The following is a 26,058-nucleotide window of genomic DNA, read 5'->3' as shown; positions in this document are numbered from 1 at the left end:
ATTATGTAAAGCACCAATAATTTCTTTCCAGACAAGCATGCAGAGTAACTTCCCCATTTTAGTAGACATATTTGTTCTCCTACCTCCATACAGACAACACATGTATTTTCCAAGTAAAAACATTATCTAAGATATTGTATTCAATTAACCTAAACTCATGACCTAGTGGTTCTTAAAACATAGTGACGCCCAGCATGATTTAATTCCTAATTATGTAAGACACCATGATGGTAGTCAATCTGAAACATGATATCACCTCTATGTGATAGTGTAACATCATAAAAATCCATTCTGATCTTAACACCTCATTATACTAGACAGGACCCCTGGGAATTAAAATAAACATCAAAAAATTTATCTTTTATTTTCTTTTCATTAATCATATTTGTTATTTATTTATAAATTATCAGGAAAATTTATCATTATTGTCAATCCAGTCTTGTTTTTTTCCATTCAATGTTTCTTTATGAGAAGGAAGGCAAAGAGACATTTGCATATAGGGGGAATAATGCTGTACTGGGTGCAGTCGGGACTTCAGCAATTATTGGTTTATATTCATCAACACAAGACTTATAATCCCAATGTAGTTTTTGCATATATGTATTTTCCCCCCTGTATAACAGATTCTATATACCTGAATTATCAATGTAATATAAATTTCTTCTTCCCGTTATAATTTCAATTCAACTAAAAAAAAATAGTAGAATGAGGCCATGATAACTATCCCTGAAACAATGAGTTTTAATTTGATATTTTGTGTGATTGGATTGTTTTCACTTATCAGCTTGACTGAAACACAAAGCCCACTAACAATACACAGCCATGGTGTTAAAACGATACATGAGTATTAATATTGTACAATGTGTATATGTGATATGATAACACATACCTCCCTCTACACATACACCTGCTTGGCCGGAGCAACATCTACCGAAAATGGACAGTGATTTAATCTTTTATGTTTTTATTTTTAATTGATGAAACCTAACAATATACACCAATTTATTTGTAATTAATTATATTGAAAAAAAGTATCATATCTTCCAATTCACAGTAAAATAAAAAAAAAATCTATTTCTGAAAAACCATCAGAGGTTTAAACAATATTACATTATGTCCTAAGTCTCTTCCAAGATTTGCACCCTCTTTCTCAAAGTCTGTTATTTCAAAATATCTTCCAAACAAAATTTCTAGAGAAATCACGATACAAAATATTGTGTATAAATACATGAAAATTCACTTCAGATTAATGGTTCTTGTACCATTCTGAAGAAAATAACAGATTGAAAGATAAGTCCAAGGTTACCAATAGAATTGAGTAATAAAACCTGGGACATACAATAACATATCATACACCCTTTGATAAAACTACCTTGGTAAGCAAACATTTCAAGGCAAATTTGAACAGTAAAATAAAATCATGCACAATTGTGAATACCACTTGGTGTATCTAAGTTAATGTAATAAGACTAAAACAGATTAGTGTACACCTTCCTGATTCTAGATTTCAAAACTTCATAATAATGGAATTTCTAGAACAATAACTAAATCTCAGTTTAAACAGGGACCCCCGTCAACATTGTACTCCATGTATTTATTCCTTTTGTAAGTCTAGTTGAAAATCACTAAAGATGACCTAAAAGTAAACATATTTTAAGGTGCTCTATTGAGCCAGAGAATGACTCAACTGATAGTCCATGGATCTAAGGACTTTCGAACCTGACACTAATTATCATGCTACACATTCTATAAAAAAACATTTTCAGTGAAATATCCTGTATGGCTACAAGATTGAAAAAAAATGAGAGGAAATTTGTAGTATCCATGTGACTTAATTTCCAAATCCACTTCTCTCTAACTTTTAATGTCCATCATCTCATAAAGAGCTTGAGATTCCACCACTACTTGCAGTGTCTCATTAAATGACTGTAATTAAATGATTGGTTAAAAAGACTAGATATAAAGGTTACGTTGTGTGATAGGTAAGGACATCTGGCGAGGATCAACTTACCTGCAGCTTGTCGTGTCTTGAGTGTCACCTGTCGTGCGAGGTCTTGTCCCACCTGTAAAAGCTGGGCACGCTTAACCTTTTCTTGTTCTACCTTTTTGTGTAGCTCTCCTGCCACCTGGCTCACATCAGGCTGAGAAAGGGAGTGGATGCTGAAACAAGATCTAGGGCTTTATTGAAATGCTCCGACATTTTAAATGTATGTTAAAATACAGCTGCCATCAAGTTTAATGTTGATAAATGGTGCCACAACCTATAATAATACTATAAATAATATGATTGGCCTAGATTTACAAAAACTGATATACATCATGTACCTCTGCTGAGCAAGAAGTTTCTTGATTTTTTCTGCCTTTTCATGTCTCCTGGCTTTATCTTCCTCAGTGAGATCCTCCTCATCTGATTCTGGATTATACCTTTCAGGGATTAGAACTTTGTCTGGCACAAACAGCTGCAACACATTAATAAACAAAATTGTCAGAGAAAGTATTAGATATAATTTGGAATGTAAAAAACACAGGTATTAAAACTAACACCCTAGATTGTGATACTTTTTTCAGTAAGGTATGTTGGTTATTTGTCTAGTATGTTTAAGAATACATATTGTATGAGTCTTTGGCACTCAGTTTAATCCTGGTTACATATTAACTTTATTTATTTTACAAAAAATGTGAAACATGCTATCAGCTTATATTAATCTCTCTTGTTGGCCTGGATGGAAGCATGCAGGGTTTTACTGTGGGAGGAAACCAGAGGACCTGGGAAAAATCCATGTAGTTGGACAGGTGACGCCATACCTTTTCATGTCCATACTTGGAATCAAACCCTGGATGGCTAGGTGAAAGGGAAATATGTTATCACTGCACCACCTGACCACTCATCCTAGTTAGGGTACATGGTCACCAATTAATACTGACTTTCTTTACCTTTAATGGTGTAATCATTTTCCTAGACAGTAACTGAACATAAGATATTCTTTGTCTGATAAGTAAGGTTTTACATCATTTATCTCTTCTACTACTTCTACCAGCAGGAAAATATTTACAGTACATGTGTATGATTATTCTGTTTACTTGTAATACAGAGTTATCTGCTCTTGTCAGCAGGTACTGATTCTTTCCTCATTTATTTGTGAGGATAACATCATGATAAAGCAATGTATTTTCCTCATGCAAACTAATGATGTAACAATTAATTCCTGCTCACAAGAGCAGATAACTCTGTATTATGTAAAGTCAGAATCATCCCCACAGATCACTTACAATCTCCTTGTCTATGGTGCCTGTGTCTATCATTTGATCATCACGCATCTGAGAACTCTGTACAATGTCTGGGATGTCCATCCTCTGTACGAAACGGGTTAAACAAAATACACACATGTTAAAAACACTCTAGAATATTTATGCAGAAAATTCTGTGATGTTGAAAATATGCACCCATCCAATGATTCACCGATATTATTGGCAAAACTGTTCAACATGCCAAGTTAAAACAACTACAACTCTCAGCAAGGTTAATCCAAATATGTTATTGATTTGACTGGAACTGGAAATGCAAAACAAGGATAAACACCTTCATGAAATACTTTCTGAGATTTCTGTTTTAGTATGAAATCAAATCAATTATATACTGAGACAATGTTAATTGATATATAACAAACAGGATTTTTTTCTCGTATAACTTTGATTATCATATAATATCTTCTTTGATTATCAATATAATATCTTCTCACATGCACATCTGGATATATAACTTATTTATATATAGGGGTTAGAAATAGAATACATGTATATAAAATACATAAAACACACATTACATAAAGACTAATAACTGATACTCTGTCAGTAAATTCATAAAGTTTTGTTTTCAATTATCATTGTTGAATTTGCCTGACAATATGGTTGTATTAGACACCAAACAGTACTTCCATAAAACCAACTATTTCATTTAGTGTAAAATTAAACTAAAATTTCACCAAAGCAATGATCTTATTAACAAAATTTGAAATATCTGAATAAATAAACAAAAATTCAAATCTTTAACAAAGATTTTGAAACGTAATGTAAATTTTCATTTGTAAAAAGAAAAAAATCACATTAGAAAAAAAAGTAACGAAAAGAATTGCTCCGTAAATATAGAGCCTGGTCATGATCTGATGACCATATTTATAATGAAATGTTCACAAGAGCTCATTAAGAGCATAATGACCTCTGGCCAACGCAAACACCTATTGACAATTTTTCACAAGGGAGGTAATTCTTGTCTCTCTACTGGCTTATAACAATAAAACATAATCATTGAGTGAGCTTACAGATCTGTTAACAATCAAGTCTCCAGCAGCTGTGTTGGGTGTGGATGGCTGTACCAATGTCGTTTCTAACTTCACCGGCTCACTACTAGAGATTGTCATATAGCGCCCTCTAGGGGTACGCTTCACACTGAACATGCCATGATGTGAAGGACTTGTGGGGCTCATGGCAAGGCTATCAGCTCCTAACTGGGGCTGGATTATCACTCTAGTTGCCTTGACAACAGAGTCATCATCTGACTGGCCAAGTCTATAACTCCCACTTGTCTTTGATTGGTTGTCTATATTTAGACTGCTGTAACTTGTCTGTGTGGATGTTGGTTGGCTGCCAAATGGCACAAATGGGCGGGGCATCATAAGATGAAGGGCAGAGGATCGGCGGGAGTTGGGGGCAGAACCATTTGTGCCCAGAGCGTTGACCGATGACCACGATTTCCTCAATGCTGAGTCAGACGGTGGGAGATTCTCGTATATGGGCCCCTGATTATTGAGGGCAGGTTGAGTATAATTTGGCCCTGCTGGCTGTTTAGGCATCAAAATAAAGTAAGTTAGTAAAATTTCAAAGCTCAATCATAAAGGATAATAGTAACTAACAAAGGAGATCACACAATTCACACAAAGCTGAACACAAGGTCTCAATATCCAGGATAGTATTGTCTCAGGTTTGGCCTCTCGTCATATCAATATTTTCATGATATTGTAAAATTTGGAATTATTGAAATATTCTAACTATACTGAAATACTGAAAAGAAATTCACTATTACAGTTATCATCTGTTAAGATTTAGATGCTCAGAAAAGGTACAGATTTGTTTCTCAAAAGTTTTTGGTCAATGTTTCTTAGAATATCCATCAGAATGTTCCAAACATGCTATCAAAATAAAGTAGACATCTTTCTCTAATAGTCTGACTGTGACAATACTACACTGTGACAACATGCTGAACCAATTCTGGGTCTAAAAGCATAACACATCAAAGAGATTAGAACTCCAACCACTTTTGTCTAGTTTAAATTTCAACTTCAAAGAAGCAAAAACATCTTGTTCTGTTGTTCCAATAATGATTTTTATGAATGATGTCACACTTCTAAACCACAGAATAAGCAAGCCTGAAATATTTCCTGATATAATAAAGAAAATTCCTGAATATTTCACAAATAATTATCTACCTGATACCACCAAGATGTTGACAGGTACAAGTCACCCCATTCACTGACCACAAAGAAGACATGTTAAAATTGCTAGACCTTTTCTTAATATTCTCAGTTAGTCCCCATAATTTAATTAAATTCAATTATACAATTTTCTGGCTGATTGAGTAAAATACTGATACCTATGAATGTTTGGTGATATCAGGAAGTTTTTGATATTTATTTATAAACGGTAAAAAAGATTCTGCAGTATACATAGATATTGATTTTCCGTGTAATTACTTATAATACATAGTATACTGACATATGAATTTTCTCAGTACACAATATAATGATTTTCTGTGTATTACTTGTATAATGATGTACATGTTCATGACATTAACTGGAATAAATATTTCACAACAAAATACATGTATAGAGTTTCTGGTTAAATTACTGATATCATATTGAACATCTCATCATATATGAATTCTTTATCATGCAAAAACTTACCTGCTCTGTATCTACACCATTCAAGCTCCAGGGCTCTGGGGATTAAAAACAAACATTCACCTGATGTAGCTAGAATAACACACTTCTATATAGGTACCATAACAATATTGATAAAAATGACTAACGGGATAAAGTACATTAGCATGTAACTCTTACTCTTGGCAAATCATGAATTATTCCTTAACAAGACTGACAGCAAAATATAAAACTGATTGTGAGTCAATCCTTTTAATTGTCAACTTTCTCTATCTTGTTTTAAGTTCTTTCAAAATATTTAAATATCAAACAGATGTAATGTTTCATATGGTGTAAGTCAGTTGCTAATTAAGCATGTTCTCCAACAGTTTTAACATATATGTCAATCTGATTGTATGATTTAACAGCAACAATGGAAACCTAAACAAGGGTTCACTCATTTCTTTTCATCAAACTAACAAAAAAACTCATCTTTGTATTGCATTAACTCAATCTGAAGCTGAGAAGAGCATGAAACTTAATTAAGAAATATTATATTTTGATATTATAATGCTGTTACATTAAAATGTGATTATTCAATTACTGCAGTGAACTGATACACACCTCCATTATCATCCTCAGATTCTTTCCTAACTTTAAGTTGCTCCTTCCTTTGTTCAGACTGTCTCTTTACATCCCGTACTGTCAGTGTTTTAGGCTTGTCCTTTGGAAGGAGACCTACAAAACAAAACAAAAAACTCTCTGAAATGTGGTACAGTCAAAACACACTCTTTCTTTGTTTTTGAAACAGATTTTCTTTTGATGGGAACTATAATGAATAAAAACAACATACTGAAATCATATTTCACAACAGTGTTTATAAACATCTGACACTCACCGAAAAATCTTTTAGTGTTGTCATCAGCATCCTCTATATCCCACTGTCCATCCACAACATCTTCTCCTCCAGGGACCCTGCTTGGGCTGCTCTCAAGACTAGAGGTATGCTACAGGCAAAACATGCATAGTCATTAAACTGAATGGAAAAATCAATTGTTAAACCTTTTGTTTGTCTATTCAGATACCTCAACACCCAAGACCACTTGGATTTCTGTTAACTTTGAATTACCATACCAAAGACTACTACTTTCTGTTTACCTATGAATTACCCAATAACCAAGACGACTACTTTCTTTTTACCTATGAATTACCCAATAACCAAGACGACTACTTTCTTTTTACCTATGATTTACCTAATACCAAAGACCACTACTTTCCTTCATTTTGTAACCATTTTTTGTAATCTTTCTATAAGCATGCACAGCATTTTGAATACTTCATAGGCCAAACTACAAGAAAAGTTTGGTACAAATATGAACAAAATGCAATCACTCTGTATGTTGTTGTTATATAAATATACACCCGACATTGACTTCACTATATAAAGAGATACTCCCATAAATACAGAATTTGCTGATTGACAGAAGGTATGAGACATGAGCAGATAATATGATCCACAGTGAAAAAAGGGCTACAGTTCTGAAATATACATAATTCTGGCAACCATCAATGACTGTGTTGAAAGGCAAACAACGACCGAGGTGGTTCGCAAGAAACAGAATGAATGATATACACTATACACTAAATGACTTTACGATGGATTTATACTGCTAACCAATACAACAACACACAAGCAGAGTGTGATAAGGTAATCACAAATGTTGGAACAAACACCTGCTTTCTCTATCTGTATGAATATTTACCTGAACAGCCATAATAACAAACACCTACTTTCTCTATCTGTATGAATATTTACCTGAACAGCCATAATGGGTGGATTTTGAGATTTGACAGTGACAGTAGGTGAGGTTTGGACGGGTGGCTGGTCTCGGTAGGACATTAAAATCTCCTGCACCTGTGACAGATCTGTTGTTTTTGATGAATCAAGATCAGTCTCCATGTAGGTACTGACAGGTGCAGGTTTAGGCAAGTTTTCTGTAAACAGCAATTTTGATAATAATGAATACAAGCAGGTAAGATATTATTGTTCAATTTCAAATTAAGGTGTCTTTGAAATAGAATTGTTTAACTTAAAAGAGATCTCAAGATTTGGTGCCAAGCATTGGACATCTTAATTTCTTCTTTAAAAGTTTAATCATTTCCATTCTCTCCTCGCTGTATGCAGTTTGAGAACGCCTCTTGAGAAACAGGGGTGACAAGTTTGTAATTTTGTTTTCTGATCTGGTCTAACAGCTAGTCTAAGAAACACATGGAGTCTACAAATAAAATTTGAGAAAAATCCATCCAGCAAATCTCAAGAAATAGTATTAACAAACTAATCAAAATTCAAGATGGTCACCTTTATCCATTTTCCCCTAATCAGTCTCAAAATTGAAAAGGCAATGTAAAGGCCAAAGAGGAATCTTAACCATCCAGTAGAGATAACAATTATAGTCATATTTAAAATCCAAGGTGGTCACCTGTCTGACATGTTGTTTTTCTGATTGTCTTAAAATTAAAAATGTACAAAGAGGGACCAAGGGGAAATTAAAGAAAAATTCACAAAGTAATGCTCAAGATATAGCAATACCAAACTTTCATTGTTAAAATCAAAGATGGCTACCTAGCAGTCATTTTGTTTAAGAGAGCAGCCCTAAAATTAAATAGACAACCACTTCAGCTTTTTGATGGACATAGTCATAACACATGTCCAAGTGGCCTTTGAAAACTGACATTCAAAATCTGTAACTGTAGGGAAATGTCATTAGTCTATCTCTCTTGGCTAACATTCATTTGAAACTTGAAAAATATATATATTGTGCTTCTCAAAAAAGAGCAATAATAAAATTGTTCAACGACTGAGAATGGACACAGAATGAATTGAAAAATGGTACACTAAAATTTGCAGATAGCACTTTCTCTGAAACAATATCGAAAAAGGTGAAATCTTACTTTGGTCCACTTTAGTAAATGCTGATGCGAATTTGGCTCCAGCAGAAGATCTCCGTAAGGTGTTCATTGCTTCTGACAGCTGTGCTCCCTGCTGGTTTAATCCAGCCATGATATTTTTCACCTGAGCCAAGTCCTTCTGCATCTTCATTTTGTTTCTTAGGCTCTCGTTTGACTGTAATATGAAATACCAAGGTCAAACATTACATCCCAAGGTCAAATTACAAACAAATCACCATATGATCAAGCATCAACATAGTACCAGAAAAGTCAATTCAAAGAATAAATCAAAATCAGCAACATCAAATTTTGTGATCTTTTATTTGTACTGGCCTTCACATATATTGATCTCAGAAAATTACTTGACTTTGAATGAACTCTGAGAATTCTTTTTTGTTCTGCATACTCCCTAGATCATTTCATCAACAAAAATAATAGACATGACTTAAGCAGAATGGAATCCTATCTATGGATCTTTACAAAATCATATGATGTAATATTCTCTTTGATATTACAGACTCTAATGATCATAAACTTACCAAAGAGGGAGCACTTTTACTGCGAGACAATTCTCCTGTGACTTTGGATCTCAGTAATGCTACTTCATGTTCTATCATGTTATTTTCTGCTGTAGTCTCTTCTAGATCCTGCAATCAAAAGTTAAAACATCATAATATAGTAATCTTTAATCTATTATAAATAAAGTGATGTAGAACTATGTACAGGTAGGTTAAGTGGTTAAGTTATCCTGGAGCCCTTGGCCAGCAGTTAATTTTTAAGTGATTGAGTTATCCTAGAGCCCTTGGCCAGCAGTTAATTTTTAAGTGATTGAGTTATCCTGGAACCCTTGACCAGCAGTTAATTTTTAAGTGATCGAGTTACCCTGGAGCCCTTGGCCAGCAGTTAATTTTTAAGTGATTGAGTAATCCTAGAGCCCTTGACCAGCAGTTAATTTTTAAGTGATCGAGTTACCCCGGAGCCCTTGGCCGGCAGTTAATTTTTAAGTGATCAAGTTACCCTTGAAGCCTTCATTTATAACTTGTTTTAAAGTGGCTTAATTACCCTTGAGGCCTTGGCCAGTTGGTGCATGACACGTGAGATCTCTTTCTCTATGGTGCGTTGTTGGTGTATAAGCTGATCCTGTTCACGTGGATTGTCACGACACGTGTCCTGCTGACGAAGAATTCCCTGTAGAGCCTTCTCCAGCATCTCTTTGTCCTCCTGGGCCTGAGCTACATGGTAGGACTGTTCGTGCATCCGTCGGTCTAACTCGTACAGTTTCTCAAGTTTATCCTGGAGAAGAAATCATACCCATATAATGTATGGCATTTTATCAGATCATACAATCACTATACAATCATGTAGCTTTATATAACATATTTGGAAACCTATCATTCCTACATATATATCTATTTAACTCCAGTTTGACCTCGACATACTTTGCTCACATGACCTCCTTGTTAGTGAATATACCCATGTAATATTTTTGTACATTACAAATCAGTTATTTAACCTATTATCAGATTTAGATAATGACATGACATCACAAACAGAGTGTTGTGATGCACCAATAACATCTTATAGAGTTGAAATAATAATCCTAAGTTTGATGTTTTATCCTGGTTTGTGAGCCTTTACAATTCAAAATTCTAAGGCTTGTTTTGCCAATTATATAAGAGATGGAGACTCATGTTGGATCCTTCATTATTTTACCTTAATCTACACAATGACAGTGTTAAATTTACCTCTAGAATGACTTCGTCAGAAGACAGCTGCTTGATATCCTCCTTGATGCCATGTACAATCTTTTCTTCCTGGTGTTTCCTTGAAAACTCCAACATCTTTTTGGGCGGAGTGAACTCATCAGGAGACAGTAGATGCTAAACAAACCAGTCAGAGTTAATCTAATATCAGTGATGATTGTGAAATTTCAATGGTACAGAGATACAAATTCTATTCCTGAAAATAAACCTCACATGAATTTGTCTCCCTTGTATTACCAATGATAAACAGGCCAGATTACATGAAGTTGTCTCCCTTGTATTACCAATGATAAACAGGCCAGATTACATGAAGTTGTCTCCCCTGTACTATAAATAAACTGGCCAAAATGAATTGTCCTTTTCTATACTATGAACTGAATGGCAAATGAAAAAGTTGTCTCCCTTGTACCTTAGATAATGATGTGACCTACCTTCCTGTACTGGCTGGCCAACATGAAATTGTCTCCTCCATACAGACTGCCCATGTTGACCATGTTGTGGACCAAATTGACCATGGGTCTGTAAACTTCCAACTGTAACAAAATCATTCATACACATGTCAGACCTTGATATAAACACTCTGAATTTCTAACTTAACTGTTAAACTCTGTACTGGCACAAATGAAATGTTTAATATCTTCAGCAATTAGACAAAATAAGCCATTGTACTGACCCGTTTATCAGCATCTTCCAATTGACTGCGTAGTTGCATGTATTCGTAGTGCTCTCTCTCTGTCAGCTGGTCAAATGGACCATCTGATTCTTGAAGACTGTAACCAAACACCACCAATATTATTCCAACAACTTATCATGTATGTGACCTAATGTTATGTACATGACACTTAATCTCTCTTGTATTTTTGATATTTTCCAGAAAAAAATCTAAACCAAATAAAATAAATAAAATCACCATTTGAATGTGGACCTAACATAAAAAGCTGTAAGAACCTTATACTACAGCAAACAACGTTGATTTCGTCATCTCTGCCAATAAAATCAGTCCTCTTATTACAGCAAACGAAAGAGAACATCACAGTAAAATAACATAGGAAAAGGTTTGGACTTTTTACAATAGTTAACACCACTGAAGCATTTTCTAAGGACTGAGAACTTCCTATTTTTGACCATCTTGTAATACTTACAGACGCCTGTAGTTGTGTTCGGAAGCACGCCGTTGGTCAACCTTCTCCCGAAAGAAATTGCGCTCCTTTTCAAGATCTGTGTGTTCTCGTCGTAATTGGATCAACAGTAACACAAGCTCATCATGCTGAAATAAAAAAAAATTTTGACATGTTATGACAGATCACTTATGAATCATCATCAGAGGATCATCAAACAATGGTTTCTAGGATATCAACTGAAATACTCATTTCATGTTGCATTATACAAGTATGCATTTACAAGGTATATTTATTGTAGATATAAAAACTAATTATCATTATGTATTTCAGTGTAGTTCTTCATTATATAACTTTTTCCAAGAATACTTTATATATAACTAAATCTTACTGTTTTTCCAATCAGGTCACCAGCTGAAATACTCATTCTGATGCGGCCACCACTCAAAGGATACTTCTTAGTTAAGTTAGGAACACCTCGAGTTTCCTGATGTATATATGGTTCTTTTTAATGTATATATAAAGTACAACAATGATGTACAGGAATGAAAACTACAAGATCTAAAGAATAAAAAATTTTGCTTTATTACCAGCTTTGTATTATATTTTAGTTAATTATCATACTAAAACTTGTATACTTTCCCTTAAACAGGTACAAATTATTTTTAAATGGACATTCTTTAAGTTGTCCATTTGATTAATCACCTAATAATTTAATCAATACAAAGTGACAACTTTATATATCTGATATCTGAATATTTCAGAATTAAGTCTGTGTACTGGTAACTCACGATAACATCCTCATCAGCCATATCAGGATCCTCCTTCACTGTGTGTATAGGCCCTGGGTCAGTCTTTCCATGGTGTCTCCTACCCCCCTCACCTGTAATACCCACATACAGGTCAACACAAGTAATACACAGGTAACATACACATATACAGGTAACACATGTAACACAACACACATGTAATACATACACATATACAGGTAGCACATGTAACACAACACACAGGTAATACATACACATTACAGGTAACACATGTAACACAACATACAGGTAATACATACACATATACAGGTAACACATGTAACACAACACACATGTAATACATACACATATACAGGTAACACATGTAACACAACACACAGGTAACACACAGGTAATACATACACATATACAGGTAGCACATGTAACACAACACACAGGTAATACACAGGTAACACATACACATATACAGGTAATACAATTTGTATATACAAACATGAAACACATAAATGTAAACGAGATAAAAATAATTACACAACTAAATATCTTCATACATTTTACCCCAACTTCATGAAAATGTCTGATTACATGAATAATTTGGGAACTTTTAACAGATTTGTATGAAGGTCGAACTGGAAAAGGAAAGTCATGAGTGACAATATTTAACTGAGGTATTTTGGAATTGGGAGTTGACCAGGTAATGTAGGGAGAAATTGTGTGTCAATGTTTGACTGAGGCAGATTGGGATTTGAGTGTGGACCAGGTAAGGTAGGGAGAGATTGTGTGTCGATGTTTGACTGAGGTAGGCTGGAATAAGGTGTGGCCTAAGCAAAGTCAGATGTAATTGTTTGTAACTGACTGCAGAGAACGGAAGTATGTCTTAGAACAGTAAATATGTAAGGTCTTACTGAAACAGTCAAGATATTTATAACATTCTTTAATACCTAAACCTTTTCGACTGGAGGTTTTAAGTATCAGAAGTAAGTCTTGATAGATCAGGTAAAATATATATATATATATATATATATATATATATATATATATATATTTAATTTGAGGAACAAATAAATACAGGATGGATAGGTATGTATATATATATCTATATAGATAATATCATACTGAATAGCTTAAGGATGTTACGTATATGCAGGATTAAGCAAATATATACATATTACATATACAATAGGAATCTAACATATACACATAATTTAGTTTTGAGGTTTTACAGATGTCCTATGTTTCCTTTTATACTCAATCAGCCTTGATGTAAAGAGGCATTGATGACGAACCTTCCAATATAAAATATCACGTGGGTCTCGGACAGGATGTACAGTCAGGTTGGAAAATGCAAATGTGAGTCAAACATGTCTGACAATTAAGATTATCTTGGTTATAAATATTGTGACATACATATAGGGTCATGCTAACATATGGTATATGATTTTAAAACATTTAGGCTGCATTTGGGTACAAGTTTCACAGGTTTCCCGTCACACAATGCTTGTCCTATAGGTCTTATCCTAACTGACACCTGCCGTCTACACAGGTCACACAACTACACCTGTTACTATAGTAATCCTACAAACCACATCAACCTACAATCACACCAATCTAACATGCACAAATCAACCAAACAAATTAGTAGTAATTTTTCTAGAAATAAAAAACATGTAAATACATTCATTTATCAAATATAAAATTTCTAGCTAGATGTACCTGATCTGAAGTTGTGACCTCTGAACTGTGACCCATTAGAACTCGCTATACTAGCCATGGATATCCTCTTTTTGACCTCAGTTTCATCCTCCTCCTCCTCTTCTCCATCAAACAAGTTATGCTTACTATCGCTATGATAAGCTGGTTTGTGATTGTTACTAGCTACGTTTGTTTTGCTGACCTTCTCTGACTGTGCAGGGCTGGGGGGACAAGGCGGTGTACCCATTAATCGGTCCAGACGCTGGAATGTGTCCTTGCCCTTTGGTTTGCTGAGAAGTGGACGGAAGGCCGACCGTCGTTCTTGCCTTCTGCTTGCCAAGTCAGCCTCATCCTCCTCACTGCTGACCTCCAGTCGGTGCACTTCCTCATACGGCATGTCCAGAGGGTTCATATTGGCATAGTTACTGGTGACAGGATCAGACTCTAAGCTTGTCATCTGAGACCGTGTTATATTGTTTTTTCTACTTTCTTCCTTTCTGTGAGTGAGCTTTGCTTTGGACTTTTCTGTTGCCCTATTTCTACTGTTGGATGGCCCCATTCCCTGTGTGTCTTTACCTTCCCTTTGAGTGTGTTTATGAACCTGTGTGTACAACACTCCTTCATCAGACCTGTATCTTTCAAGGCTTTCAGTAGACTTTTGTCTTTCTGCAGGGTCTTCCTGAGATTTGTCCGCATAATCTTCCAATTTTTTCCCTAACACTTCACTTGAACTATTTTTATTGCTGGACATACTTCCTTGGGCTAGCTCCACACTGTCTTCCTGACTGGATTCTCCTGTAGGAGCTAAGTAAGATAATTTCACCCGCGTCTCTGTCTGTCTACCTTCAGGATGTTCTTTCACTCTGTCCCAGTTTGATACGACTTCGGTGTTTTCAGCTTCCTCTACTTCTGGGGATAAACCATCTGTTACAATCACACTCTACTAGTCTTCATATCTCGGATACTATACTGCAATTGTATTTAGCTGCAATAAGCCCATATCTGGTAATAAGCCAACCCATATCTATTGTTTTTCAATAGTAATACTAACAATGCTATTTCATTGTTCTGTAATAAGCCCATCCTTATCTGTTGCTATTCAGTATTAATACTAACAATGATATTTCACTGTCCTGTAATAAGCCTGCCCATATCTGTGTTGTTCAGTATTAATACTAACAATGCCATTCAATTGTCCTGTAATAAGCCCGCCCATAACTGTTGCTGTTCAGTATTAATACTAACAATGATATTTCACTGTCCTGTAATAAGCCCGCCAAAATTTGTTGTTGTTCAGTAATGAGAATAACAATGCTATTTCATTGTCCTGTAATAAGCCCGCCCATATCTGTTGTTGTTCAGTAGTAATACTAAAAATGCTATTTCATTGTCCTGTAATAAGCCCATCCAAATATGTTGTTGGTCAATAGTAATATTACCAATGCTATTTCATTTTCCTGTAATAAGCCCGCCCAAATCTGTTGTTGTTCAGTAATAAGAATAACAATGCCATTCCATTGTCCTGTGATAAGCGGGCCCATATCTGTGTTGTTCAGTATTAATAATAAAAATGCTTTTTCATTGTCCTGTAATAAGCCCACCCATATATAATTTAGGTCAGGAGTAATACTAAAAATGCTATTTCTGTATGAGCTTATTGCAGAATAAATAAGGTATGACTCCTACATTTAGTTATTTATGGCAAACAACATTTTTCATTGTTGTTCTAGTGAACACAGCACAGTGACAATGGATTAAGTTGGTGTATGATGGTTTAGTAGTGATATAGAAAGTGTGCTAAGTGGGACATTTTCTACAGAAGAGCTTCAGTAAAAGAGGAATTGAACATAGCTAACAAACATGCCACGTTGAATATTCCATTGAATGTAAATTTTTTTTGCAACATTAAGCGACCTTCACATTTTGATTTTAAATATAACTAATGTCAAAAATGATATTTCCGTATCAATATGCATTGAAAGAAAAATGCCATTGCTCACAAAATTGGTAAAGAATTATGAATATATTTCTATGTTTTTACTGTAAGCATATCACCTCTAAAACAGTATAATCCATCAAAAGATCAAATGTTTTCATTTGTACATTGCACATTAATAATAATTACTGACCAGGACAGTGAAAAGTTGAAGCAAAGTAAGCTCAAATGGCATAAAATATTTGTTAATTGTAGATTCCAATGTAATACTATCTTCTCTAACGACAGACAACATGAAAAAAAGAGTCTTTTAGGGACCTTACATTTACTGTATTAGCAGTCATATACAGCCAGTTTTATCACACAATGTGTGCCCCTCCGAACATTAAACTAGTAGGCCCTCCCAACAAATATCAGAGAAAAATGACACATACCTAAGTTACCAGGCTACTTATGATCAAAACTGTAACAACTAACAAACACAGGAAATAAACACCAGAACAATTCTGTACCTGAGTAAGTGTATAAGGTCTAACAAAGGTCTAGCAGGCGGTAACCAACACAAAAAAACCAAGCTGTCTTAAACAAGTGCAACACACTGTACCTGGCAAAGGCAAGTGAACCGAGGTGTTAAATCAAAGCTACCAAAAATCAAGGTGTATGAACTTACGGATATCTGAAATCAAAGTTTGTAAGCTTGTGATTGCCGGAGAACAAGCTGTGCAAACTAGACCAATGTCGAGGAAGGGCCCCGCATAATACCTACCCCTTATGATTGAGTTTCTTAATATTAAGAAATATATGGACAGGTGTCAAGTATTGAAAGCAACTTTCATCAAAATCCAATGAAAATGGACAGATGGACAGATATATGGATCGACGGACAGGGAAACGGACGGACAGACAGACGGACAGGGTGAACATTGAACTCGAATGAGGGGCTTATGTACCAAGTATCACAAAGCAAGTTTTAAAGAAATCCCAAATCATTCCTTCAGAAGATATTCTCTGTAAAACATTCAGCCAATCAGATTGCAGCAGCCTCATTAAATATGCGCAGAATTCGGCAAACATCGAACTTGAGCGAGGGACTTATGTACCAAGTATCATAAGCAAGTTTCATCGAAATCCCATCATTCCTTCTCAAGATATCGCGTGGAAAGCGAAACCAACAGACATGTAAAACATTCAGCCAATCAGATTGCAGCAGCCTCATTAAATATGCGCGGAATTTGGCGAACATCGAACTTGAGCAAGGGACTTATGTACCAAGTATCATAAGCATGTTTCATCGAAATCCCATCATTCCTTCTCAAGATATCGCGCGGAAAGCGAAACCGACAGACATGTAAAACATTCAGCCAATCAGATTGCAGCAGCCTCATTAAATATGCGCGGAATTTGGCGAACATCAAACTTGAGCGAGGGACTTATGTACCAAGTATCATAAGCAAGTTTCATCGAAATCTCATCATTCCTTCTCAAGATATCGTGCGGAAAGCGAAACGGACAGACAGACAGACAGACATACGGACAGACAGACGGCTAGACAGACGGACAGACGGACAAGGTGATTACTATAGGGCACCCGCATCGCGATGCGGGGCCCTAACTAGTGAATATCTAGGACCCAAGGTATGTGAACTTACAGATATCCGAAATTGAAATATGTGAACTTATGAATACAATGCACCTGAAACTAATAACGTTGTACTGAAGACCTGAAAATCATGGTATGTTGTCTAATGTGAACCACAATTATAAGTTTTTGCCCTTATTACACTACAGCACAATTTGTATTATCTAAAGTACAGCAATGACCCGAGGACTGGCCACAACTAAGTTTAACGCTGAACCTCATGAAGACTCAAATCTTACACACGAAGAAAAAAACATATGGCAGTCACAACATAAAACTGAGATAAAACCATCAAAATAAGTTCACCAAAATCAAAAAGACCAGCAATCACATACGGATAAAGCTGTAGACAGAACCTGAATTTACTGACACCTGTCCTAACCAACAACTGATTTACACATGTTAAAATGTATATGGATGAAAAACAAACAAAGAATAAAGAAAAGATTTTATTTTTGTGGATTCTGTCCACTACAATGATTATATCTATAAAGGTGTTTCACCATCATGATGGTAAATCTAGTTTGTTAAAGGTTTAAAAATCTCACAAAACAGGCTATAACATAGTGAATTATATGTTTCTTCAAATTTCAACCAAATACAATAACAGTTATATGCGTGAACAATATTAGTATAGCATTTAGTTAAAGAATAATATAAGATCTAGGTGAATATCCATATTGTTACCATCAAAACATCTAGTATATTAGTAAGGATACACAGGCTTGTGTTACAATGCAGAAACCAGCGATGTGTGACAAGAGTCATGTGACCCATGTCATGTGACATATGTCATGTGGTTGGATATGATTGTCAGTGCATTTCGTCATTGTGTCCTATAAATCAGTCGATTTGGTATACTACATGTCTCTCCCATCCTTCTTACAACAGATCACATCCAGGTCATTGGGTCACTAATTTGACTACTATTTGACGTTAGATTTCTTTTCCTTAAAAACATGATGTTGTAAATAAAGTAAATAAGGATTGACAGGCCAGTTTGTGATCAGTATTGTTGTAAGAGTAATGGAAGAAACAACACATTTTCTGTCCAATTGAAGAATCCTTGAGATTCAAACCAGTCTAATTGATACTTTGGTGTCAGTGTAGGGATACTACAAACGACAATGAAATGAAGTGATGATTGTTGTCGGTGAGAATGAGGTAATGATTGTGGTGGGTGAGAATGAGGTGATGACTGTTGTGGGTGAGAATGAGGTGATGACCGTTGTGGGTGAGAATGAGGTGATGACTGTTGTGGGTGAGAATGAGGTGATGACCTTTGTGGGTGAGAATGAGGTGATGACAGTTGTGGGTGAGAATGAGGTGATGACCGTTGTGGGTGAGAATGAGGTGATGACCATTGTGGTTGAGAATGAGGTGATGACCGTTGTGGGTGAGAATGAGGTGATGACCTTTGTGGGTGAGAATGAGGTGATGACCATTGTGGTTGAGAATGAGGTGATGACCGTTGTGGGTGAGAATGAGGTGATGACCATTGTGGGTGAGAATGAGGTGATGATCAGTGAGTGATAAACAACGACAGGACATATGGAGTGGAGTGGGAGTAATGTAATAGACCCATATATATAATTCTTTCAAGTAAATCTAAACTGTAACATCAATTATTTTAACAATCAAAGATTTCTGATCAGTTAACTAAATAAAATAATAATTTTGTGAATTCTAATACAGAAGCATAGAAGCATATGTCTTATGAAGTCTGATTGAAAAAAAAATTATGATAATAAAGGAGATGGCATTAATTTTGATTGAATAAACAAAAAATAATTTGTTAAAGAAATTTTGTTAAATACATCTACATGTCATTTTAGAATTAAAAAAAGAGTTATCTACTTTAAAATCAACACTAAATCAAAAGATACCTTTTATAGATAAATGTACATGGTAGATATTATTGGAGTTACCTCCCCTGACTTACCTGGCTTCCCTGTTCCTTTGTCCCTTCGGCGCCGGTCACCATCTGCTTGTCTCTGTCGTCCTTGTCCATGGAGTTGTTTTGGCACAGTTCTCTCCCTTGAGGGACTTCCATCCACTCTGTCCCCATAATAACCCGTATTATTGCCTCTTGTCTGTTCATTTCCAGTCTGTTGATGTGATGGCCTTGGTAAACTGTTGTTACCTCGTTGATCATGTTGCCAGTGTGCAGGTTCATCATCAAACACAGGTTGTTCCTTACATTAAGAAAATATCACAAGTAAAAACCTATATTGTAAGTATAATTTGCCGATGGCATGATAGGTAATGACTGATATACCTAAACACAGCATAAGTAAAAAACTAATGTTAATCTTATATATTATATTAGATTTATCAATCTCTAAATGAAATAGTAAAGTTGAAAAAAATAAAGGTAGGAAAAAGGGCATGGTATATATACCTTTGTAAGGAATCAGGAAGAGGAAAGCTTCTTTGGAGAGAATAGAGCCTTACAAGTGTGGAAAAATTATCTCTGGAGAGAATAGAGCCTTACAAGTGTGGAAAAATTATCTCTGGAGAGAATAGAGCCTTACAAGTGTGGAAAAATTACCTCTGGAGAGAATAGAGCCTTACAAGTGTGGAAAAATTACCTCTGGAGGGAATAACGGGTTGGAAAAGTAACCTTTGGAAGTAATATAGGTGTTGAAAATCAACTTTGAAAGGAAAACAGGTGTTAGATAATTATCTATTGAAAGGAAACAGGTTTGAGTTTGGGGATATTTACCTTTGGAGGGAAAGGTGTGTGGCTGGGATAGTTACATTAAGAATGAAAAACAGGTATAGAAAAATTACCCTCGGAAGAAAAACAGGTGCAGAAAAATTACCTTTGGAGGAAAAACAGGTGCAGAAAAATTACCTTTGGAGGAAAAACAGGCGTAGGATAGTTGAAGTAGGAGGGTTGTTGCATTCTGGTCTCTAGGGCCCTCTCTGCCTCTAACAGCTCTACAGAGGTCCTGGGTGTCTTAGCTTGAGCTATCTCCTCCACAATTTGTTTGCGTACAGCGGTGGGGAGGGGAGGACGTTCAGGCACCTCTTCTATATATTCCACCCCATCATCACGATCCTGTAGCTCCCTCAGACTGGCCCTATCAGGCAGGTTTACATAGGTATGCAATGTTTCATTCTGTTGTTCAGGCACTCTCACTCCAAATTCCTGTTCCTGTTGCCGAGGGTAGACCTGACCTTGGTCATAAAGGTCATGCTGTGGCCTTGACCTTGGGTGGGGAGCCTCCTGTTGTTCCTGGGCTTTCTTGCGCCGCTGTTCCTGGTACTTTGTCAAGGTGCTGTATCCATCATCAGTATCCTCTCGCTGGTGGTGGGCATTCAAATTTACAGGTGGATTCTCAGGTTCCTTGGGAACTTTGATGGCAGGAAGAGGTCGGTTGGCAAGCTCTCTTTGTTTAGATTCACGTGTTGGGGAGTAGAAGCCATCATACTCTGTCTGTCGTTGAGCCTCATTGTCACTGGAACGATCTGAAGGAGTATCGCGTTTGGAAGGTCTATGTTTGGCATGCTGGGGAATGTCTTTATGACTCATCATCACTTCCTCTGGTTCATGGAATCTGTAAAAATAACAAGAAAAAAAGTGAACAAATCATTACTTTACTGAGAGTGATAATATAAACTGGATATCTAAATAATTGTTATGTTGTGCAAGTGATGAAGCTTTCAAACCATCAAAATTAAAAACCAGCTCAGTGGAACCCTGTTAATTACCGACAATCACAATAATCTCACAATTTCTACCCAGCTACACTATATCAATTATATCACTGTTATCACTGTTTAATAAAAAAAGTTTGAAACAAAAAACAGGCAAAATTACTTTGAGTAATCTAGAGTGAATCTCTCAGATAAAGGTTTTGATAAACAGATAATTATATCATTTTAATAACCGAGAATTATATAATTTGATTAACAATATCAATTGATTAACAGAGAATTATATCATTTGGTTAACAAAGTTCCACTTTTTACAGCACACAAATCAAATGACAAAAAACTCAATAATGTAATTTTTTAAATTAAAAAGTTAAGCTGTATTACCAAAAACTTATAACTGATACATGCATTACAACCACAAAAGACCAAACACTGATCAGCAAGAACAAAATTGCAAATATTATGTAAACACAATATGGCAGCTCTGAAAAAAAAATCCAACAAAGCATTAGACATTTTGAAACTGGAAGACTGATTCTCAACTCATGATATCTGGAAAAATTCCATTTCCCTTTTTTCTTGTCCATAGTTCCAAATAATCATAAAAATCATCTGTGATAAATCTTTGATTTTTGATTTTTTTTTTTTTAAGGGGGGAACTTTTTAAGTTTGAAGGATTTCCCTGAACTGATCTGTAAATTCTTCCTTTTCATCAAGTACAATATACTAAATTAATGGAAAGCCTGTCACCAAAACTGAATCTGACCAACACCTCATGCACTGTTACCATAGCAACACAAACATGTAAAAACAATGACGCCTCACAATCCGTAACCAGGATAACACAGAACAATTAACTACTGCACAAAAAGCTTGTACAAAGGTAACACATAATTGAGAGATGTGAAAAATTATCTTAAAGTTAAAAGATCTATAAAGTGAGTGAAGAAACGAAACATTTACTATTAAGTCTTACGCCACAGCAAACTGTAATGACCTAAGGTCAGTTAAGTATGTAAGCATTTTAACATATAGCAGTACATTTTCAATCTCTTAAAACTGATATAATAATGAAAAAATGAATCAAAAAATGTAACTGAAAATTAATTCAAAATATCAAATGAGAATAAACTATGAATTAGTTTGATGTGGCCTTGTAACTGAAATCAACAACTGAAGCTATTAAAAAAGAGTAATTATGTATTACATGTATTAATCTGAATGAAGTTGTTTCAAAATTAAATCCAAAGAGTAAAAGAACAGGCGTATTAAGAGTTACAACAGTATTGATTAAATGGGTTATAGATATTCTATTGCTAATATTCAGATTTTAAGATTAATATTATCTCTATATATTATCTGATATTATCTCTATATATTATCTAATATTATCTCTATATATTATCTAATATTATCTCTATATATTATCTGATATTATCTCTATATATTATCTAATATTATCTCTATATATTACCTAATATTATCTCTATATATTATCTAATATTATCTCTATATATTATCTAATATTATCTCTATATATTATCTAATGTTATCTCTATATATTATCTAATATTATCTCTATATATTATCTCTATATATTATCTAATATTATCTCTATATATTATCTAATATTATCTCAATATATATCTGATATTATCTCTATATATTATCTGATATTATCTCTATATATTATCTGATATTATCTCTATATATTATCTAATATTATCTCTATATTTGACTGTTTGGATATTCTCCTTAATCTACTTGAGAAGTCCAGCCCAAAATCTAAACAGTAATAACACTGTTATGAGATTCTGCACAAGGTTCCCCTTACTAGCCAGAGTCCAGGAGAAGACAGGATAAAGAGAACCCATAACCTGTGTTAATATACCCATGTATATTATACCCGTGGTTATATGTAATAAGTAAAAACTACACTGAATTATACTTGTGACTGTTACGGCTCAGCTCAAGGGATTTTCTGATGGGTCCCATAGGTAAATAGTGATTTTCTTCAACACCAAATTTGCTTGAAACAAGTCCTTTCTTTTCTATGCGGGCATACAATCCCTCCCGGGTGTCTGTCAGGCCATTAGAGAGATTTCTGGATGAATAATAGGCATTATCAGGGTACCTTTGATTTGGCCCTTCACTGTAGCCATGATCATGCGACCTTGGCCCTGGATCCTGTGACCTTGACCCTGGGTTGTACTGGTCTTTGCTGTAGGGGTCATGAGGGTCAGGAACTCGTCTAGATTGCTGAGGTATGTGTGGTTGTCCAGGGTATCTGTCATAAGCTGCATCAGAATAATTACTTGTGTTGGGTGAACTGTCCTGTCCCCCTGAATATCGTCCTGGGAGAGAATCACCTTTCCTACCTGAGTATGGATCAAAACTACTATTGGGTGAAACGTCTTTGTTATAGTGACCAGGGAGAGAGTCACCCCTCCTGTTGTAGTCCTCTCCTCTCCTTACAAACTGGGCTGGCATTGAATCAGCCTTTCTACCCATATAAGAGTCTTTGTTAGATCTAGCGTATCTTGGGTCCTGTTGAGAGTCCATTTTGTGTGGATCATTTCGAGGGTCCATTTGCCGAGGGTTGTGTCGAGGGTCCATCTGTCGAGGATCGTGTCGAGGGTCCATCTGTCGAGGATCGTGTCGAGGGTCCATCTGATGAGAATCATGTCGAGGGTCCATTTGTCGAGGATCGTGTCTAGGATCCATCTGATGAGGATCTTGCTGTCGAGGATCATGTCGAGGGTCCATTTGTCGTGGATCATGTGTATGGTTCCTTTGGCGAGGATCCTGTCTAGAATCCAAATGAGAATCAATATGTCGTGGTTCTTGTCGCTGGTCTTGTCTGGGTTCTACTTGTTGTGTGTCCTGTTGGTGCCGTGGGCCAGACATATTGCCTGGGTGTTTATGGTGTTTTGTGCTATAACTATAAGGATCCCGATCCCCATGACTTTGCTGTCCTTTGCCATTCATATCATTGTAGCCATTAGGGTGCTGTCTATCCATGTGAGTATTGTAGTGAGAGTATGGATTACTGATGTGCTGATCCTGCCCAGGTCGATTCTGATGCTGAGAATATTGCCTGTGCTCCGGGGGCAGAGCACCTACCCTGGGGTCATTAGGTTGGGAAGTATAGTTTTCACTAAGACGAGGATCATTTGCGTGTCTGTTTTGAGGACCTGCCATTCTGGGATCATCTTGGAGTCGAGCATAATTTTCGGGATACTGGCCTCGAGTGTCATCTCTGACTTGTTGATTTCCTCGCTGTCGAGGGTCTGCTTCTGCGAATCTGGGGTCATTCATTGGATAATGACCACCAGGTGACCCTTGACCTCTGACACCCTGTGGTGATTTCTGTGGCTGTTGGGTACCTTGCTGCTGGGGTCCAGGATTATAGCCCTGATTTACCATATTTTGCCAGGAGGACAGTCCCCTGGGTGTTTGGTCATCATCTTCATCTTCATCATCATCCCATGTCATAAAAGGTGACTTTGGAATGAGCTTAGGAAGTGGGGTATTGTTGTTTGTCTCCTTCTCTTTACTGAAACAGATCAATACAAATCAAATCATTGTAAGATTCAAAACAGTATACTTCTACCCTGATAGATTTTCAGGTCTATTTTTTTCTATTAATATACTCTGTTTACACAAAGAAGACTTTCTGTATACATATAAATGATACCCAGTTAACCAGTTAACAGACAATTGCTACTAGACTTCCAAATGTGTAAAAATGTTTTGGATATTGATATTATGTAAGTTTTTCTTTTTATCTACAGAAGTGGAGTTATAAGGCAGATGAATTAGAGGTTTTTTTTCAATAAATGGAATTACTTATGAAATGGAGTATTACTGCTATGAAGATGAGTTTGGGACAACTCAGGACTGATGTCTTTAAGGATTTAATACTACAGACAACAGAAGACTTTAGGAGACAGCGTTACTCACGAAGGAGGATTTTTAAGCACTGCTGCACATTTAAGAGCCTCAATCCAACGTGTGCGATCGTCCTGCGTATCCGTGGCAAACATATACGTCTTCATATTATTATGCTCTGCTTTAAAAGCAAATTTTTTACTGGTGTCTGCTGGACTACATTCTTCAATTCTGTAACTTGGCAACAGGATAGATCCCACAGTATGGCTCTCCTTGTCATCTGTATAGAAAACATTTTTTACCGTATAGCATACAAAATTATTTTTGTGGGTAATTCTTCACCACTGAGTAAACAAAATAAACAAACGGCTGTAACTCTATCTAGTTGTATATGAGGCTCAATATCAGCTGACAACACTTCACCATTTAAATATGTAACATAGCACACACTATGTATTACCTTGACAAACCAATGAATAATGATGAAAATTCTGTGTAATGTGTCATTCAAGTTTTATTTTCATATCTTGTCCAGTCTGATTCAATCAAAGCAGATACAAATCTTACCTGCAATATCTAATACATTGGCAGATGAATCATTTCTATTTCAAGACTCACCCTGAGTAATTCAAAACTAGCAGGTAGAAAACACTGTCAAGACTAGGCCTTTATTTCATAAAAAAATCTTACGTGTGGCACTGCCTTTGTAAAAGTGTCAAGATTTA

The 26,058-nt window shown here is 35.7% G+C and overlaps 1 protein-coding gene across 1 annotated transcript in view; it reads right to left on the bottom strand.

The window, feature by feature from the left end:
• LOC132552308 (uncharacterized) overlaps positions 1–26,058 on the bottom strand; it is a 77,478-nt gene that overhangs the window by 5,697 nt on the left and 45,723 nt on the right. The window contains exons 10-31 of the mRNA XM_060216470.1: positions 25,406–25,613; positions 23,577–24,998; positions 20,637–21,342; positions 19,722–19,974; positions 14,226–15,110; positions 12,534–12,625; positions 12,134–12,229; positions 11,767–11,891; positions 11,298–11,394; positions 11,056–11,157; positions 10,607–10,741; positions 9,924–10,154; positions 9,401–9,508; positions 8,865–9,036; positions 7,729–7,907; positions 6,811–6,919; positions 6,537–6,650; positions 5,958–5,992; positions 4,320–4,838; positions 3,271–3,354; positions 2,326–2,459; positions 2,012–2,160 (exon numbers count right to left, since the gene is read on the bottom strand). Of these exons, the coding sequence (XP_060072453.1) occupies positions 2,012–2,160; positions 2,326–2,459; positions 3,271–3,354; positions 4,320–4,838; positions 5,958–5,992; positions 6,537–6,650; positions 6,811–6,919; positions 7,729–7,907; positions 8,865–9,036; positions 9,401–9,508; positions 9,924–10,154; positions 10,607–10,741; positions 11,056–11,157; positions 11,298–11,394; positions 11,767–11,891; positions 12,134–12,229; positions 12,534–12,625; positions 14,226–15,110; positions 19,722–19,974; positions 20,637–21,342; positions 23,577–24,998; positions 25,406–25,613 (5,955 nt within the window). The remainder of the gene's footprint in view (positions 1–2,011; positions 2,161–2,325; positions 2,460–3,270; positions 3,355–4,319; positions 4,839–5,957; positions 5,993–6,536; positions 6,651–6,810; positions 6,920–7,728; positions 7,908–8,864; positions 9,037–9,400; positions 9,509–9,923; positions 10,155–10,606; positions 10,742–11,055; positions 11,158–11,297; positions 11,395–11,766; positions 11,892–12,133; positions 12,230–12,533; positions 12,626–14,225; positions 15,111–19,721; positions 19,975–20,636; positions 21,343–23,576; positions 24,999–25,405; positions 25,614–26,058) is intronic.

This window comes from Ylistrum balloti, unplaced genomic scaffold (genome assembly GCF_031769215.1).
Source record: "Ylistrum balloti isolate Yb309-2 unplaced genomic scaffold, AGI_CSIRO_Ybal_v1 Utg370242, whole genome shotgun sequence".
Lineage (NCBI taxonomy): Eukaryota > Metazoa > Mollusca > Bivalvia > Pectinida > Pectinidae > Ylistrum > Ylistrum balloti.
The sequence above is the reverse complement of the archived record's forward strand: the minus strand, read 5'-3'. Positions and strand labels throughout refer to the sequence as shown.